Here is a 20117-nt window from a genome sequence, read left to right as displayed (position 1 = left end):
AAGAAATGAAGAATGGCCAGAGAAATGAGAGCGGAGCTATGACCGTGATAGCTTGCTCACCTTTAACGTGGGTTCAGCAGGAACACGACAAATGCCGCAGAACCTGAACAACTCCAAAAGGCACGCCTCATACACAAGGAATTTCCTGTTCAGAAAGGCCCCACGAGTTGACCTGTAAAAGAGTTTCCTTTGTCAGTTCAACTTCAGGGCCTCTTTCTGAGCTCAACCTCTATAGGCAGTTTATTAGCGCAAGTCACCTCATGCTCAATGCAACAATGTTTTTGCTAAGAAAGTAAATGTATCTTTTTCAAATCTGCCTCTCACATAGTAAACTAAAATAAATTGACGCACAAAAAAGAAAATACTGCCGAGGCATGATAAGGCATGTATACAATTGCGGGCATGACCTCACTACTACAGCTATCTAAGGAGTGTGGTTCAGCAGCAGGTAAAGCACTTCCTATACCAAGCCTTGCTGCATAAAGTTGCTGAGTCATCTAAGCTACACTATCACTTGAAGTTTTACTGCTGCCATGACAGGTAGCTCAGAGTAAGCAACTGAAATACTTACATTGCTGTACCATCGAGTGAGGGATGGTATGATTTGTCATGAGGGTCACCCTAAAAATGAAGTGACAGCTCTGAGGCCAGTGACGTCGAGCACCGTCTGTCTCCATTCGTCCGCATCAAGAAGTCAGCAGGATCAAGGTCTGTCTGGCATTCTGTAAAGGCAATCATAACAGCACCATGATATCAAAAAGCACCTTCTCTGGTGACTCGGCTCACTAGGGAACTGTGCAACTGAGCATAACACCGCAGGTTTGATGCATAACAACAATGGGAGCATTTCGATGCTGGTAGTATGCAAAAAGACAACAATACCAGTGGATTAACAACTTTGATGTCTTAATTAACCTCATCATCATGCATCAATGGAGAAGCACACATCCACGTAGTAAATGCACTGTACAGAATACTGAAAATGGAATAAACTGGATTCAGAAACAGATAGCAGAAAATAGACAAATTATTTTCACTAAGCATGCATTGGCAATGCGTCACCATGCACCTAATTCATTTCTTGAGTTGTCTGTTTGCATGCCAAAGGATCTGGTCCTGGGTTTAACTGCTGCTTGTGTCGACTTCACGGCCACTTGAGCATGAAACTGAATTGCTACGTCTTTCTTGTCTACAGAGTTGCTTCGGCATGGTGCATTTTTACCTGTACAGTGAGGTGATATTAATACATGTAACATGGGTAAACACTTCGAGTTGAGGATCACAATGGCCCTGATCTTGTGAAGTGAAAGACAAAGAATGGTCGTTTGACATATTGCTGACAGCGCTTGGAGGCTCGAGGGATGCTCTTCTGAGCTGTTCCCTTCATTCTGCCATATGTTAAAAAAATGCGTTTCCACTGGGTACCTGGACATGGTGGCATTGCTTCTAATGCGATGGCTTATTTTTTAGCAATATCTGCCCTTTGCGGACTTGTGGCCTTGTTTATTTCAAACACTGTGCACTTAACAATAGCCCGCTTTCAATGTTTCCTGCATCTGCACTTCTTCATTCATGACACACTCCTTGCTACAGCACACCATCAGCATTTCGCATTCCCTTGGTGTGCTTGTGCAGTTCATGACAATGAGAGGTGTCTGTGACCCTTTTGCACTGCAGAGTACCATGATTTAACCTTTAGTTGTGCCGATCAGGGTTCTCTCTGTCAAACCTTCGCAAGTGATCATTTGGTGAAATTCAATCACTTTATCACTTTCTCATCTCCTACCGGCAGTTTCTTTCTCTGCAAACAGCTTGTTTACACATCCTACTCGCTCAGTTAGGGCTTCCTTTTTCAATTCTGGTTCTTCTCTCCTTTGGGGCAAAACGGCAGGGGATGTCCTAAAGCTAGTCAGCGAATCTCTTCATGATTACATCAGTGCATCAGTGAGATTCCTTTGTTAGATATAATATTCTAATCTACTTTAAACTGAAAACTTCAACAATCCCTCCCTAACCAACCATTTTGCTGCATCGATGGACAGCAACCACGCCTGCAGATGAGAGGTTCTCAAGTGTTTCCAAAGGGCTCAACTGAGAGTTGACCCCCCGCACTAAGCCTTTGGAGCACACTCGATCAGGCGGTATGAATGCGCTCACCGGGTGGTTGGCGAAGGCGGTACACTTCAACAGATCTTCTACACAATCCTTGTCTGGTGACCTGCACAAGATTTCACCCCTGCTGAACTGCCGCACATCAGTGATGTAGTTTGAAGGGCTGCCTGTACAGCCTCCGGGTTGTTTAACCCGATTGTGCCACCATAGGAAGGGAGTAAAGCGACAGGAATGCTGGCAACACCACTGCAAAAAAAGACAAATGGGAGCTGGTCCTGAGGAAGAGAGGCCGACCAAGGGGAAAACCCCTGGCCGGGAGAAGAGGTAGGCATTAAGCCTTCGTCCCGCTCCCAATCACCCTGAAACAGGGGTCCTTTTAGCGCACAAAAAGACGACACGTGAAGACAAGAGACAGGACAGAGCGCTAAAAGAACTTTAAGAATGCAATAAACCAACTAGCCTCAGAATTTGTTTTCCTGGAACAGGAGCAGGGACAATCAACAAAACGAGAAATTGGAGAAGATAGCGCAACACCGCCAGGTACTTAGCTGCTACCCGCAGCTGGACAGAAGCTCCGAAGAGTAGCAGCTCAGTCAGGGCCGCTGCTTAGGCGAGTCGGGATAGAAGCTCAGCACCTGGCCAGGCAGTAATCTTCACACACACACACACCAGGCGAAATCAGATGTTCGGCCTCAATTATGCGTTCGTCTTCTATAAAACAACAAGAGGTGAAGTCGCACGACAGGAAATCTAATATATCCCCCAGCAGCAGATACCGGCGAGACCATAGAGCTAAAGTGAGCTAGAGAAGCTCTAGAGGTGTGTCATAGAGAAACATACTAATGTAAGTATGTTTCTCTATGGGTGTGATGATAATGATGATATTGTGGCATAGCCCTTTGTAGCGGGTGGGCACAAAATTTGTGTCCTAGCCGAAGAAAAAAAGAACGAAGCACACGCAACCAGAAGTCACAACATATGTGCACCGCGACTATGTCTGTGTCAGTTCAGTTCGCGGAATAGGACACCGCCGCATCATCTGCCACCATCGTTGTAATCGGGCCTTCGTGATGGACACGGCTTTCGTTGTTGTGCGCCTGTTTGCACCGCGCTCTCCCTCGTCTTCCCCTTCGCCTGCCTCAAATACCAATGCCCGTGGGAAGGTGGCGCCATCTGCATGTGAAGGAGACAACCCGTCGCAGTGAAGCACCATGTGCTCCGGGAGCTTCTCTTGCTTTCCGCAGGCCCTGCAGATAGCGGCTTGCACGTCGGTGGAGGGGTCGAAGTGGCCGCGGTATACGAGTGTGCGCAGCACACTAGCATGCGCCTCGAAGAGGAGAGCGCTGCCCCCAATGTTGTTGTACAACTGCTCCAGGGTGATTTCCTTTTTCTGCGTGCGGTACAGTTGAAGCGTCGCCTTCTGCATATCAGATTGCCAGTGAGCGGCTTCCGCAGCCTGTACCTAGGCCCTTACTTTGCGGCTTGGTTGGCGTTCGGTTTCTTCAGTGCTCTTGTTGGACTGGGCAAAGAAACCGAATTTGCCGCATAGCCGTTGGACGTGAGCACGCCATTGCGTCTGCTCCCTTTAACCCATTTGCTGCCAAAGCCGGCGAAATGACGGTCGCTTCTTATTTTGTGTTTTGCAAAGATGTTAATGGATGGTGCTGCTTGTAGTTTTGTAACAAAAATACTTGTTTGTTTGTGAAACAGGTGGCAGCACGTCCCAGTGCTAGAAACGTTTTTTTTATGTTTTTTGAGTTTTGTTGACGGCTGAGCCCTCCAAAAAAAACGGCTGGCTGCAGAGAGCGACACGGGTTTTCTGATGCGGAAATTCTGGACATTCTTTTCGATAGCAATGGCGGTGACATATCTAACAAAGAGTATGACTCGTCTGAGCCGTCGTCCGAGGACATGTCCGAGGATGACAGCGACCCGGACAGTGGTTCTCAGCCAGAATCACATGAAGACAGCCCGTGTGCCTCGATGGCTAAGCATACAAAAATGGTTGAATGGATCTGGAAAGACAATGACAGTGCCGAAAAAGTAAGAAGAGCTCCATTTATAGGATCACCTGGGCTGAAACGACGCATGAATGGGGCCCTGACAAGCACGAGTTCTCCTCTAGAATCCTTAAATGCCCTACTAAATAATAAGATGTGGGAATCCGTTTGCGAGTTCACAAACGATTTTGCAAGAGAGACCCAGCTTTCAAAGCCAGACCCTCCATGGTTCCCGACAACAACAGCAGAGGTGAAGCTTTACATTGTTCTGTGTATCTTGATGAGTCAAGAGGTGGGCTCGGTGGCTTTGCAACCGCACAGTCTAGCCCTTTCGCCTTCATCATGCACATTTTTCTGTTCATCGTTCGCGTGGCCATCCCCGCCCTGCTGTCTGCGCGCCCTGGAACCGCAGTGCTTTCCACGCATGCCAATGCCAGAAACAACAACAGCCCCTGCTGCAACACTGCAGTCATCATCTCGCCATTTCCCGGAGCGCCCCTCGGGCAGCACTGGACACTACCCTACCCCTGGCAAGCGGAACTGCGAGCGACATCAACAGCGGAAGCTATAAAGGAGCAACGCCCGTACGCGCCACTCTGTGGGCTCGGTGGCTGTGCAACCGCACAGTCTAACTGTTTCCCTTTCATCATGCAGGTTGGTAATTTCTACGGTCTATTTGCTAAGAAAACTAGCAATTATCTCTTACTACAGCTGCCGAGCCCACAGAGCTATATCTGTATTGGTGTTGAATGCGTTCAGGTTATTCGATCCTTGTTACTTTTGGCTGGGGACATTGAAACAAACCCGGGACCTGATTCTGAAACTGTGCTTGCTGAGCTAAAGAAACTTGTCTTCCGGGCAATCTACACTGCTCTCAGAGATACAAGACATGAAAAACAAGTTACGGCTACTGACACGGCATTCGCAGACTTAACAGCGTGCATGTGTATCCTTGAGGCACAAAACCAACTTATCACTGAGCTGCAGTCGCGACTCGACTCGATGGAGACAGCGACAACAGAATTGTGTGCTCACATAAAAAATGTTGAGGCTCGTGTTGACGACGCTGAGAACCGGTCACGTCTGAACAATGTAATACTTTATGGTATCCCTGATAACAACCCTGCAGAAACTTACGCACAATCTGAGGAAGCTGTAATCCATCTTTGTTCCGGTACCTTAGATATAACAGTTGATCCAAAGAATATTGAGCGTGCGCATCACCTTGGCCGTCACACAGCTGGCAAAATCAGACCAATAATCGTAAAATTTCACTCCCACAAAACTAAGCTGAATATTCTGTCCAATGGAAAAAAATTCAAAGATACTGTATATAGCGCCGGTGAAGACTTCTCGCCTGCCGTTAGGAAGGCCCAAAAACAGCTTATCACCTTTGCAAAAACCAAATCTATGGCTCATAAATTGAGCTACAAAACCCTGTTTATCAGCCGCGCACGGTACGTTTATGACGAATCCTCGAAAACTGTTAAGGAAATATAGCAACCATCTGGAAAAAGCACCCCACAGCCTCACCCCACGCCCGCGTCCCGGCAATCACCCCAGTCTACTCTTTCTTTTTCCGTAGTTTTCACTAATGTCCACAGTTTTCTTTCTACGTGGAAAGAAATCTCGGGTCTTGATCATTCGTCCAATAGCAACATCCTCGTACTAACTGAAACATGACTGACTAGCGAAATTAACGACAATGAGGTCCTGGCAGACTTGTCTAACTTGAAGCTTTTTTGTAAGGACCGTCAGAGGTCTCGTGGCGGAGGAATACTCATTGGTTTTTCTAATTATTTACCATTTTCAATCATTTCCATTTCGGCTGATCTTGAAATAATGTGGCTTTTCTGCCATTGTCCTCCTCAGTCGGTTCTTCTCGGTGTTTGTTACAGGCCCCCGCTCTGTACTCCGGACTTTTCAGAGAAACTTAATAACTTGCTGTGTGAACTTACTGCTAAATATCGCAAGTCGCATATACTTCTTTTTGGTGATTTTAATTTCCCGGATATTGAATGCAGTACTAACACGTACTGTTTCAGCATCAGGCACGGTGGAAGCCAAGAATTTTATAGAAGTGTGCCTGAACTTTGGCCTTACACAAGTTATCTCAGCACCAACAAGAATAACACAAACGAGCACTAACACATTAAACCTACTACTCGTCAGTCATCCCGAAAGTGTTAAGTCACTCACGATTCTTCCTGGAATAAGCGATCATGAAGTAATTCATGCCGATATAGCCTTAACTCAGCTTCGGAACCAAACTTTTAAAAAGAGAGTCCGTTTGTACGATAAGGGTGACTACGCAGAGATTAATCGTGAACTGGACGCCTTCTTTCAGTCTTTGCGAACTAATTTTCATATTCAGCCTATCGAAGAAAATTGGACTATATTTAAGAAGAAAATTACTGAACTAACTGATCAGTTCATTCCTAAGTTCACCTTCCGAGAGAATTCACAGAAGCCATGGTTCACTAAAATGCTAAAACGTTTGGAGAATAGAAAGAAGCGTCTTTTTCATGCAGCCAAAACAAAAACTAACCAGGCGGCCTGGGACAAGTATTACGCAGCCATAAAGGCATATAATTCATCTGCTCGGAACGCCAAACATTCCTTTTTTAACAAGAACTTGCCCAGAATACTACATACTAATCCTCGAAAATTCTGGGACACCATCAACCGAAAACACAAGGGTGATATCAGTATCAAAAATGAAGCGGGAGACGTGCTTAGTCATGCAGAGTGTGCTCACATGTTCAATGTTGCATTTCAATTAGTGTTCACTAATGAATCCGATGCCCCAATTCCTGTGCCAAACACTTTTCTTCATGTCGCCTGTTGAATTTAACACGTCGGGAATTCTGTCGCTAATCGATAAAATGAAACTTTCATCTTCTGCCGGTTTCGATAATGTCAATGCCAAATTTCTTAAGAATACTGAACTCACTAGTGCCAGTTATTTGTGTTTGCTATTCCAGCAGTCACTCTCTCCTGGCCAACTTCCTTATGACTGGAAAAATGGGAAGGTCATTCCAGTCTTCAAATCCGGTAACACAAATTCTCCATTAAATTATCGCCCCATTTCTTTAACAAGTATGCCTTGCAAGCTAATGCAACACGTCATATTTTCTCATGTAATTGCCTTCTTGAATTCGAACAATTTCTTTCATCCTGCACAGCACGGGCTCCGGAAAGGCTTTTCTTGCGACCCTCAACTAACCCTTTTTATTCATGACTTGCATGCCAACCTAGATCTTAACCTGCAAACTGACGCTATATTTCTTGATTTTAAAAAAGCTTTTGATAAAGTTCCCCACAAACGCCTGTTGTACAAGTTAGCTAACCTTAATATCGATCCTAATGTTGTTGCATGGATTAAAGAATTCTTAGCTAACCGCACTCAGTCTGTCTTTGTAAATGAACACACTTCCAACTTCCTTCCTGTAACATCTGGCGCCCCTCAAGGTTCCGTACTAGGTCCCCTTTTGTTTTTATTATACATAAATGATTTGCCCTCGCATGTGTCCTGTAAAATTCGCATGTTTGCTGACGATTGTGTTCTTTATGAAACAGTTAATAACAATTCTGATCAATCATCTCTCCAAAACAAATTCAGGATTGGTGTAAAATTTAGCTAATGGAGCTTAACCCTCACAAATGCAACATCATTGCCACCGTAACCCGCTCGTGCCCTTCAATCACATCGACTCCGTTTCCGTGCTGCCAGTAGAATCATACAAATATTTAGGCGTAACCTTGTGCGCTGACCTCTCCAGCAAAACGCATATAACATCATTTCTTCAGCTAACAAATCCCTTGGTTTTCTAAAACGTCATCTTCGCAATGCGCCCATGCATGTTATCAGCTTACGAAGCACTTGTGAAATCAAAATTAGAATACGCATCACCCATTTGGCATCCACATCAAGCTTATCTTACCAACGCATTAGAAGTTTTGCAAAACCGCGCCGTCAGATTTATTCATTCTTCATACCATTACAGCACGAGTGTTACGTATCTGAAATCGCTTTCAGGCATACAGCCACTCGAGCTGCGCTGCCGCGCAGCCAGTCTTATTATTTCACAAGTTATTTTACAGCCATCTACGAACTGAACCCTACATGGTCCCTCCGGCACGCATATCTCACCCAACTCTCCATCAACTCCAGATCAGCCGTCCACGTGCACACACCGTCACCTTCGCAGCGTCATTTTTTTTCTCGCACCGCTGCGGACTGGAATGGCCTTCCCGCTGACATTGCAACAATAACCTGTCCCGCGTACTTCGCGAGCACAGCTAACAGCTTTTTGTCATCATCATAACGCATGATTACTTTGTCTCACCAAACGCTGTACCCACCCCTTATGTAATGCCCCTCAAAAAGGGTCTTTAAGAAAATAAAATTGATTGATTGATTGAAAAGCTCGATACACGCGCACTGGTCAGAAAGAAGTGTGATCAGAACCTCAATTTTTGGAGAAGTGATGCCACAGAAGCGGTTTTGGCAGCTGTCAAAAGATCTTCATTTTTGTCATGTGGAAGCCACAAGCTCTGATGATAGGCTGCGTAAGCTTCGTCCAATTATTGAGTATCTGCTGAAAGCTTCCGAAAGCGCGTACTCTGCTGAAGAGGGCCTTGCTGTGGATGAAAGTCTCATGAAATTCTGCGGACGCCTGCAATATGTGCAATTCAACCCATCCGGCATGCGCGTTTTGGGATAAAGTTTTATGAGCTTTGCAAGTCCTCCAGTGGTTATTGCCTGAATTTTTCTATATACACCGGGCAAAACACGAAGTCAGACGCAACTTCTTCAATGTTGTGCAGTGAAGCTGTTGTCATTGGCCTGATTGGTGATAGGCTCGCTGATGGCCACACCATTTACTTGGACAACTGGTATTCGTCACCCAAGCTTTTCTTGGCGATCAAAAATGGTGGCTCCATCGCTGTGGGACCAGAGCGACTGAACAGGAAAAACATGCTGAAAAAGTTTAAAGGATTGTGTCTGAAGAAAGGTCAGTGCGAGAACATGTTTTCTAATGGAATCATGGCGCTTCAGTGGCAGGACCAAAAACCTGTCACAGTGATTTCGTCTTGCCACAGTGCAGCCGAAATCATTGACACTGGAAAGAGACAGCACAAAGGTAACGAGCCTGTGCTAAAACCTAAAGTTATAGTGGAATATAACAAGGAAATGGAAGGCATCGACTGTCAAAATCAGCAGCTGGAATCAGCAGCGGCCTTCCACAGCTCACACACCATCACATATCGACTACACCACCACAGACGTCTGCACAGAATGGAGCAGGCGCGCTGGGAGGAGAGTCGTACACGCTCCTCGTGTGCAGCGTATACGCCTCCCTGGGCACTAATGGTGACGCCAAGATAGCGGTATTCGGGGGTCTGCGGTATGGGTTCTCCGCTTGGCAGATGCACCGTGGAGACGCCGGTCTTGTTGCCCGCGAAGCGCAACACAGCTGACTTCTTCACGTTGAAGCATAGCTCCAGCTGTCCTGGATGGTCGGCAGACAGTGAGATCAGCTGCTGTAGCTGAGGTGGCTGAGGCATCTTCAGCCCAGTTACAGTGCAGCACTGCCCAGTCCGCCTTGCTGCCCAATGTGGCCAGACTTCGTAGCAACTCTCGTCCTTCATTTGACTCGCGAATTGCATCAAAACAATGTTATTTTTCTAGTTTTAAACATTTCTTCTTTTCTTTTGTTCTTTTTTAATGAAGCGCTATTCTGATAAAATAACTTGTTAACAGCCTTACGCAGACAGCTTTTTGTGGTTGGTTTGGTTTATGGGGTTTAACGTCCCAAAGCGACTCAGGCTGAGAGACGCCGTAGTGAAGGGCTCCGGAAATTTCGACCACCTGGGGTTCTTTAACGTGCACTGACATCGCACAGTACACGGGCCTCCAGGATTTCTCCTCCAAAGAAATTCTAGCCGCCGCGGCCGGGATCGAACCCGCGTCTTTTGGGTCAGCAGCCGAGCACCATAACCACTGAGCCACCGCGGCGGCATAGTTTTTTGTGTTGCTGGCAATGTTCGTTTTGTTTATTGTGCAGAAGTACACAATACAACGGTAAAATGCCATGCACCTGCTTTGTGTGTATTATCATGCCTTGCAAGATGACCTTGGAGTGAAACTCACAATCTCTTTGGCATTAACTGGCGGTCAATGGTCACCAGACAATGTGAAAATATGATTCTTGGATTAATTTATAACTTGTCTGCCAGGGCGCCGGCAAACAGCCATGGGAAAATCGTCTGCCAGCTACTTCCGGCGCTTTCGGTTCCAAATTTCTCCCATGCACTGCCTTCTGCATAGAAATTTCCGTTTTGCCGCCGCGGTGGCTCAGTGGTTATGGCGCTCGACTTTTGACGCCAAAGACACGGGTTCGATCCCGGCCGCGTATTTCCATTTCAGCGTACGTAGCCGCATTCGGCTGCTAGTTGCGCCAATTGTCTGCAACGTCACATCCGGCGTTGAAACATTGAGACGCCAACTCTGTTCGCGCTTTGCAGGCAAATGGCCGTTCGCGTCGTCCGCCGCACAGGCCACTTCAGCTACTTCGTGCTCTCTGGCTGGCACGACTGCCTCTGTGACGCACTCCTTCGTATTTTGCTGTCTGGCTGTCACAACTGCCTCTGTGACGCGTTCCTTCGTAATGTGCTGTCTGGCTGGCACGACTGCCTCAGTAACGCGTTCCTTATCGTTTACAAGGAGATAGCGGGAGTACAGCTAGTGCATTACAAACATGTTGAATGCCGTTCGTGTCGTCCGCCGCTCAGGCCACTTCGGCTACTTCATGATCTCTGGCTGGCACGACTGCCTCTGCGACGCGTTCCTTTTCATTTACAAGGAGATAGCGGGAGCAAAGTAAGTGCATTAATAACACGTTCAACGACGAGGACCGCACGACTGTCAAGGATCGGAGTTTGCATGCTTGGTGCCACGAAGGAAGAGTGCTGTGCTCGGATTGTACAAGAAGACTTATCTATCCAAACGCGTAGATAAGTCTACAAGAAAAGTAGCCGCACATAATGATAAAGGTAGAGTGGTCTATTATTTACTTCACCTCAACCATCGCGAAACTGGGAAATCGTTCTTTAATCCCATCCGTAACCTTGCTAATTCCTCGGAGTTTATTACATCTAAGGCAGTCACTGTGGATGCTGTTGTTAACTGAACAGTTGTGCTTGTCTTGGGCTCATCGAACTTTCCATTTGTGGTGGCACTGTCCAAGTGCACGTTCGTTTGGTTCAACAGGTTTCCTGCTTTACTGAAATTCTGGCTGGTCAGCTTTATCTATCCTCCTCCTGTGGCATTCTATTTCTCAACAGCCTTTGCCTTTACTCTCGCGTATGGTGCTTTAAGCGTGCGTAATGCCTGGAGAGGTGGCCATAAAAGCAATGGAAGATTCCGCTATTTTTGGACGAGTTAGTACTGTACGGCTTGTAAAACGATGCCTGTCTCAGCCCAAACCACTCAGTATGGTTGGCTTATTCTTAGGATGAATGGAATAAGCAGGAGTCAACACCAGACACGAGCATCTTGAAAAAGAAAGTTTGTCACACAGTTTGAATGTGCCATTTGTTAGTAAGTATTATTATCCAGGGGCATGCCTTGGGACATGCACTAAGACGGTTGTTACTTTCTAACTTGAACATGTTTTTGGCATATTGTGGATAAATGCAAGCTGTTGAGCAGGTTCAGCGAGCTGCCACAATTGCTACTCTTCGCACATATGTACAGTAACGTGGACTTCCCATCTGTGTGGCACTTTTACAGAGCTGAACTGTAACCAGAGAGCACGCTCCTGTGTTCAAGTTGTGTATAGATGGGTGCACAGGAAGTGCAATTTATATTTCAATTTCCAAAGACGCTACTGTCTGGTGGGATATCAGAAGAACTCCCAATTTTTATAGATGCACAGAAAGCCAGCCACTGCTTGTAAGTGTATACATGCCTTCACGGATTCTCAAACTGTCTTCTATAGAACCACCAAGTTCTTACTGGGTTACCTCAAGTGTCTATATTCAAGCATGCGTGAACCTAGAGCTTTGCTTTACTCTCCTTACTTTCGGACTAGTCGCAATAACTGCTTTATAGGTTCTCACTATATGGCCAGTCATTATTCGCTGAATTTGAGTATTCTAACAGGCTCTCTCGCATCTTCATTTCCTGTATGCATACGTGTGCAGCACGAAGGGTAGAAACTAAGAGGCATGGCATTCCTCGGCACCTCAAGGAAGCTTTTGTAGTTCTCCAAGGGTCAAGAAAGACTGAGAAATGTAAGACGTGCATGACGTGCAAGAGCAAGATGTGCGCTGACACAACTTATCCGAAAACAAAACAATAAAAGAGATCTTCCAGCAGTCCTGTATCTTTGAAAAGGTCCTTATTCTGGACGTTACTATTGCAGACACATCAAGTAGTGATGAAATTATTCCTGAAAGGAAGTTGTCAGTTGCTTGAAATACAAGTATGTCTGGAAAAGAAATGAACAGTACAGTGAGCCGCAGTTAACATTTATCCATACCTGTGAATAAGCCTTCACCATGTTAGCTTTAGTGCACGTTTAATACTCTCTGGGGATAATATTTTGGTGACGATGCAAATCCGCTGTAGAACCAGAAAACATGCTTACATGTAGCAAATATCTGCAGTGTCTTGGCGTCAATACTTTTGCATTTTGAGAAGGTGATGTTTGGTGCCTTTTATTACACCAACAATGGGATTGCCACTCACAACTAAAACACACAATTACTTTTGCACAAGGTACAGTACTGCCATCAAAGAAGAAATGGGATGGTAGGCCTAAATATGCCCTTTCAAGTCTTTTAGCCTTAGTTATACAGAAAGCATTTCTACAAGTTTGGAAGACAAAAGAGCACTCTGCAGGCTCACAAATGTCTGCAGAAAGCCTGTCACCAACTGTTTTTCTTCGCACTTAAAGCAGTCCAGCAGCATGTGGGAATTTTTAAATGAGTAGGGACCGGAAATTTTAGCCCATCTATTCACATTTTGAAATAAAAAAATTATAGTTCAATTGGTTATCCCATCCTGCTTCTGTTTCAGCATCTGCAGGAGTTGAGATAATGCTAAAAACTAAATCAAATGCTACTTTGCGAGCCTCTTTTGTTTCAACGCTTTTGCCTGCATGCCCCCAAAATTGGCAAGACAACAAATGAAGAGGCAGCACATCACTTTTCTAACCTTCTTGTAGTATTAAGTCTCAACCGATCTCGGTAACTATAGCCAACAGGCGGCCCGTGAAACTGAAATGTGAGCTGGCTGTGAACTGTGAACCTGTACGGTTGTGAACGGGTGTGTGTGAACGTGTGTGCAGTGCGGTGAGATATGTGGGTCGGATGAGAAATGTAAAGTGTTTGATTCAGAGTTCTATGGAAAAATTTGTGGAGCAAACACATGCAGGCGACGCGACGGCGAGTTTCAAGGCTTTCGAGACCGGAATTATTCTTTAGAGATGAAACGCTGATCGTATATGAATATGCAGAATGAACGAAGGGAATGGCGCAGTTTTGAACTGATTTGAGTGCATTTGTTAGGTATATTTGGTGTGGATTCCAGATGGGACTTGCGTATTCGAGTTTAGGTCTAATAAGGGTTTTGTAAGCTGGAAGTTTCACGTGTTGCGGTGCATGACGAAAATGACGTTTTAGGAATCCTAGGGATCTGTTAGCAGATGATATGATTGTGGTAATGTGTGTTCGCCAAGAAAGATCGCTACAGAGTGTTACACCAAGGTACTTGAACGATTGGACGCTTTCGATAGATGAGTTGGCAGCTGTATAGGAGAAAATAAGGGGGTTGCGTTGACGGTGAAATGAGACGAGTTTGCATTTTTTAGCGTTTAGTGTCATTAGCCAGAGGTCACACCATTCATGGACGCGGTTGAGGTCATTTTGAAGAGCCAGTTGATCAGAAATGTTAGTAACGGTACGATAAATTACACAGTCGTCGGCGAATATGCGAATGTTACACGATACTTGTGGCGCCAGATCGTTAATATATATTAAGAATAAAAGCGGGCCGAGCACAGATCGCTGCGGAACGCCGGATGTTATAGGTAGAGTGCTTGAGTTATGATTGTTAATAGAAACAAACTGAGAATGGTTAGCTAGGAATTCTTTAATCCAGTCTAGAATATTAGGGTGCAAATTTAAAAAGGATAGTTTAATAGGCGTTGGTGTGGTACCTTGTCAAAAGCCTTCGCGAAATCTAAAAATAATGCATCGGTCTGTAGGTTGCGGTCGAGGTTAGCATGCAGATCGAAAGTGAAGATTGCCAATTGGGTCTCGCAGGAGAGTCCTCTACGAAACCCGTGCTGAGCTGGATGAAAAAAGTTGTTAGAATCTAGGAAGTTTATGACATGGGAATAGATGACATGTTCCATGATTTTGCAAGGCACACTGGTTAAGGAGATGGGGCGGTAATTCAGTGGAGAGTCCTTTAGACCTAACTTGTGGACCGGAATGACCCTCCCAACCTTCCAGTCATCCGGTAGCATTCCTGCTGAAAGCGATTGCGAATACAATAATGAAAGGTATATGGCTGAAATGTGTTTGGTGTTTTTCAGTATTTTGGAGTTGATTTCGTCCACTCCAGCAGCTGATGAAAGTTTTATTCTGTCAATATGGTTAGTTATGCCTTGCACTGTGATGTCAAGGGATGGCATTGTTGGTAGTGTTACAGTAGGCGGAGTGGGTAGTGATGTGTTTGTTTCGTCTGTGAAGACGGTCGCAAAAGCACGGTTAAATAATTCAGCACCTTCATCATCAGTGGCTTCCTCACCAGTGGCGTTTTTAATGGGTGTGTTGTATGTTGCTTGGGGGTTTATTATTTCCCAAAACCTCTTGGGGTTATTGGTTAGGATTTTTGGTAGATCTTTTTGAAAAAAGGCATGTTTGGCGGATCGAACTGCAGCATAATATGTTTCTTCAGCTGTATAGCAGCGTTCCCATGCATCGGCACTTCGATTCCATTTCGCAGTGTTATAAAGTCGTTTTTTTTTTCTTTCTAATCTTTTAAGATCGTGTGAGAACCATGGTTTTTGGCGGTTTCCACGAAAGCTGATACGGGGAATGAATTTGCGTGATAGTTCGTTTATCTTGTTTTTGAAGAGTGACCAGTTATCAATGAGAGTCCGGTGATGAAATACTGATTGGAAATAAGGCAGAAAAGCTTCTAGTTCGCTATTGATTGCTTCGTAGTTTCCTTTATCGTATAAGCGGATGGTTTTCATGAACGTTTGGCGGGAGGTGGGGGAAAACTTGAACGTGGCATGAATAACCTTATGATCGCTGACTTCGCGCAGGTATGTAATTGATGATAAGCTTTCAGGGTCGTTGGTGAGTATTAAATCTAGGATGTTTGAAGATTCGTGCGTAACGCGAGTTGGTTCGAGCACCATTTGCCTCAAGTTAAAATTTAAACAAACATTTACAAAATCTCTAGCTTCAGAGTTACCTGCTGTTAGTGGGCCTACATTTTGCCAATCTATACTCGGGAAGTTAGTCTCCAAAGAGAACAACTTGTGCAGTGGGGTATTTCTTCGTAATTTGATCTAGAGAATCGTTTAGTTTAGGAGCGAATAATGGGTTGGTGTTAGGGGCCCTGTAGCACACGCCAAGCAGAACGGTTTCCGGAGAAGCGCTGCATTTTATCCATAATATTTCTAGATCTGAAGTTATGTTAACAAGGGAACACGAAATTTGGTTGTTAATAGCAATAAGAACACCTCCTCCGCGTTTGCCCTGACGATCTTTTCGATAAACGGTAAAATTCGGTAAGTCATCTAAAACTTCAGTATCACTGACGTCGCTTGATAGCCACGTTTCGTTAGGATTAATATGTTGCTGCCAGAAGATAAAAGGAGATTAGACAAGGCTTCGCACTTTGGAAGGAAACTGCGTGCGTTGGTGTAGATTATAGAAAATGAAAGATTAACTCGACAGTTAGTTGGCGGCTGCTTGCGCGCTTTCCGACGGCGAAAAGATTCCTATGGGATTTCTTTGACTGACTCCGTTACTCTGAAAACCACTCAAAGACGACAATGTTTCATCCCAGAGTTGTGGCCATGGATAATTACCATTTGAGCAGTCGTGGCAACTCTTACATCTAGGCCATTTCTTATAAACATGTACAGTGGTCCATGTTCCCACACACCACATCACTTGAAAGTGGCAGAAAGTTAATAATAATTTAGAACATATGAAAAGTTAATGAAATGGAAACAGCCCATGAAAGGACAAACATAAAAAAGGAACTGAAACGAGACAGTGCACCATGCAACTCCTGCAAAATGAAAAGGACATTACTGCATCAAACTGTACTCAGAAATAGCAAATTGGTAGCTTGTTTTCATGATATTCTGAATATAAAAAAAATGGAAATAAATTTTTTCGTTCACTACTGTATATCCACCTATCAAAAATTATAAGTACGAATAGTGGTGACCAGCTAGCAATAATTTGCATTAATTAAAATGAATTACACTAATTTAGAGTTCATTTAATTTTGCGGCTCTTGCCGTAAATTCGCCTTTTGGCCGCAGACAATAAATAAAGTGTGTAAAGTGAGAACATCTCGCATTTAAAAAATTTTTGCATTTTTTATTTTACATATCGATGTGCCAGAAAAGAGTAAACAGCATAGCAAGCTTGGTTGATTAAAACTCATCTACGTTCTAATTTTTTTTATCCTGAACCCGTTTGAACCGGTTCAATAGTCCGAACCGTTTTGAACCGGAATGGAATGTCGCTCAGGAGCTGAACCCTGAAATGAACCCAAAAAGTGTAAACCCGAACTTAAACTGAACCCGAAAAAATTCCGGTTCGACGCCGTGTTGAAAACTGCACCTCATGGTATTTAAAAAGGCATTTTGGTTACATGTTTTTTTTCAATCATCTTTTTTGTGGGCATGTAATTTTTTTATAACAAAGATGTTCAAGTTCTGTATTTTTTTTTTAAAATCAGTTTAATTGAAAGTTTTGTCATAAAAATGCTTTTGTAGAGCACTGAAGCCTAGTCGTCACAGGTTTTTGTTGTGATCACTTTGCTTCATCATGGTGACAGTGCCTACGTAGTAGATGAGTAGGAGGAAGTTTCACAGTAACAAGCCAGATTGTCGAAGTGCTGGTTTCTCAAAAACGGTGTCCGAGCCCTCGGTGAAGGCAATCCGGAGGCCTACTACCACAGAAACAGCCTGCCAACTGCTGTTCTACAAGCAGCTAGGCCAGCGTTTGTGGCTTTATTACTGCCAGGTCATCTAAGAAAGTGACTCCACGGCAGGACACTCAAAACCACCGAATAAATGAATCAGCTGATTTGATACCGCTGTCCTAAAACAACGAACAACATTTCTTGGGACTGACAGGTTGAAGACTGCAACTTGCAGTGATGTAATATATCTATGGCGATGATACAGCAGAAAGTGCAGTTTTAAATATACATAGCATCCAATCAAGTGTAAGCCGAGAAGTTTGTCTCAATCAGCTTGCCAAGCAGCGTGTTGCCTTGCTGCTGCCAAGGAGCTTGTTGCTGAGTTCTGAAGTTCCTCCGAGAGCAAGAAACGTCAGAGAGAATAAACATGAAGGCTTCGGAGGAGATGCCAATAAAGTCAACAAGTGCATGTATTCTGCTGGTGCAACTGCTGTAGTATATGTGCAAACATAAAATTGCATTTTTCTCAAAATCACCCTTTTCAAAATTTTTGAACCTTTTCTCAATAACTGACTATCAGACCGACTAAATTGAAATTTTCTCGGATTGTAATAAACCCCCTTGCAAATAGTTTGCACTGGAACTGTGCATAAGACAGTAGTAAACATGGGTAATAGGATGGAAATCGCCAGCACTCAATAAATAATTTTTAATAGATTTTCTTTTGTCCTGCAGCTTCCGTTCCAGGCTGCCGAACGAAGGTTCTGTCGCCATAGGTGTACATGAAATCAAATGACGTATACAAAAGCTGCAATATATTCACTGCTTTGTATATTTCATTCCTGTAAACTTATGCTAAGTTGCTTCAGAAGCCAGAATGACAGCAATTGGACAAGGAGCTAATATCGAGCAGTTTTTGTGGGCCTCACGTGATCTTATACTCACTTGTGACGTTGCAACCATTGTTCGGCAACCTGAAACCAATACAGGAACTGTGTGGCAAGATAAATCCGATTAGAAATTATTTACTGAGTGTGGGCAAATTTCGTGCAGTGATTCATGTTTACTGATGCCTTACACAACTCCAAAGCACAAATACACAAAGAAAAATTTGAAGTGTCTACACCTCTAAGGTATCAAGGCCACCCACCAATAAATCACTCAAGACATGAGTCCGAATTTTTATGACGACCAGGTTAGGAACAAATGCTTTCATATAGCAATGGTTCAGTACTGAGCACAAGAAAACTTTTTGCCGAATAAGGTGGTAAACCATTTTGCACTGAAAATAACACCAGGGCTGTTTTTCACTAGGAGGACTGAATGGTTACATCTGCCTCAATTTGAATTAACCTCTTTGAGCACTTTGGCGGAATTGCTGAGAGCATGACATGGAAAGTGAAAATTTTCAATCATTTTCTTCAATGTGAGAGGCCTGTCATTCACAATGGCAGCGAGACAGAGGAGCCATTGTAGTGTTCACTTGCCACCTTTAAACAACGCAGGAAATGAGCTTCTTGAACAGCCTCAGTACAATCACTGACGTCATTAAACGCCAGTGCTCTAGCTGAACGCAGCCGCAGTGTTGGCCAAGACGCACACAGCTTTGCGCGAACACCTTACTCGGTTGGGCCTTTCTCTGCTTTCAATGCCACATTTTACTGTATCTTTAGTATAGCTGTTCGGCATCGGAAAGTCCGGCTTCACAGCGGAAAATGATCGGTAACCTGCTACTTGTGCTCACCTCAACTAGCAAATGACACGTCCTCATTGACTGCTTCACAGTGTAAATAAAGTCGGCAATGTGCGCTCGAACTTTAGGCTGGTTTTTCTAGCAATATCAGGCTGGCCCCAGTAGCCTGCCTAGTCTAGATTGCAGGCCTGTTAATACCGCTTGTCCGCATGTTTCCGAGCTGTGTGCAAATAAAAAAAAATGCATACAACGGCAATGCAGGTCTCCCGAGCCCCTCAAAGACTTCCTTTCGCACCAACAGGCGTATTACAATTACAAGCTTCACGGGGGCTTCTTGTACCTGGTCTCAAGAGAGGAGATTAACTGTTCTTAACAAGTAACGAAAATCATTACCTTGCATATCTTATCGTCAACATCACCGGCTAGAAAACGCGCTGCACAAGTTCACCGCAATCCGGCCATTCGTCTCCTCCTGCCACAGGCTCCTCTTGCTTCTGCTCGTCAAAAGCTTCGCTGTAACTGAATGCTGACACGACTGTCAATTTGAGAAACCGAAGCGATGTGGACTGCAGGACTCGAAACGCTAAAGCAGCCGAAAGCAAAAACCACCGAAGGAAGTCACAGGCGACATTCTGCCGATTCAAGAACTTAGTCAAGTCAAGCCAAATGGTAAATAGCCACTAATAGCCACTATAGTAGCCACAGTCATTTGAAACTTTTAATATAGCGTACGAGCGCTTATGTGCGTTATAAGCAAACATTTCGCGGGAAGTTAGAGTGGAATTTGCATGAGCACTTTTAGTTCATTGTATGCTGACCTGAACGCGCAGGCTGCAGTAGCGCCATCTGGTGTTGAAATCTGAAAATATTTTATGCGCTGTGATTCGCACTTAGCAAAGCAAAGCTAGTACCATGGCTAATTCAGTCCAGCCAGGGCCTAATTTTTTAGGTAACTTAACCGAACAACGTTTTTGATAAGATCATGTGGAGTTATTTTGCACCTTTCTGCCAACCACCGAAACGGCTACATTTGACTATGACTGCCTTAGCTTGAAAATCCAAATCAAGCCGATCCACAGTCGGCGGAGTCTTGTTTGAGTTAAGAACGGCGGAATCG

At 44.5% G+C, this 20117-nt stretch overlaps 1 protein-coding gene across 4 annotated transcripts in view; it reads right to left on the bottom strand.

Moving 5' to 3' along the window:
• The window catches only part of LOC149354110 (uncharacterized), a 58556-nt gene extending 38610 nt beyond the window's left edge, over positions 1-19946 (bottom strand). For 3 of the 4 annotated variants that reach the window (XM_089583061.1, XM_089583063.1, XM_089583062.1), the window contains exons 1-4: positions 19394-19946; positions 2158-2218; positions 572-722; positions 61-172 (exon numbers count right to left, since the gene is read on the bottom strand). In XM_089583061.1, coding sequence (XP_089439187.1) covers positions 61-172; positions 572-573 — 114 coding nt within the window. In that variant the 5' untranslated portion in view covers positions 574-722; positions 2158-2218; positions 19394-19946. Of the gene's footprint in view, positions 1-60; positions 173-571; positions 723-2157; positions 2219-18252; positions 18282-19393 lie in introns of all 4 variants that reach the window. The other variant, XM_089583064.1, reaches the window with a different exon arrangement.
• Positions 19947-20117: the final 171 nt, after the last annotated feature.

Source organism: Amblyomma mixtum, chromosome 3 (genome assembly GCF_055824585.1).
Source record: "Amblyomma mixtum isolate Tamu chromosome 3, ASM5582458v1, whole genome shotgun sequence".
NCBI lineage: Eukaryota > Metazoa > Arthropoda > Arachnida > Ixodida > Ixodidae > Amblyomma > Amblyomma mixtum.
This window is presented reverse-complemented; position numbering and strand designations above follow the sequence as displayed.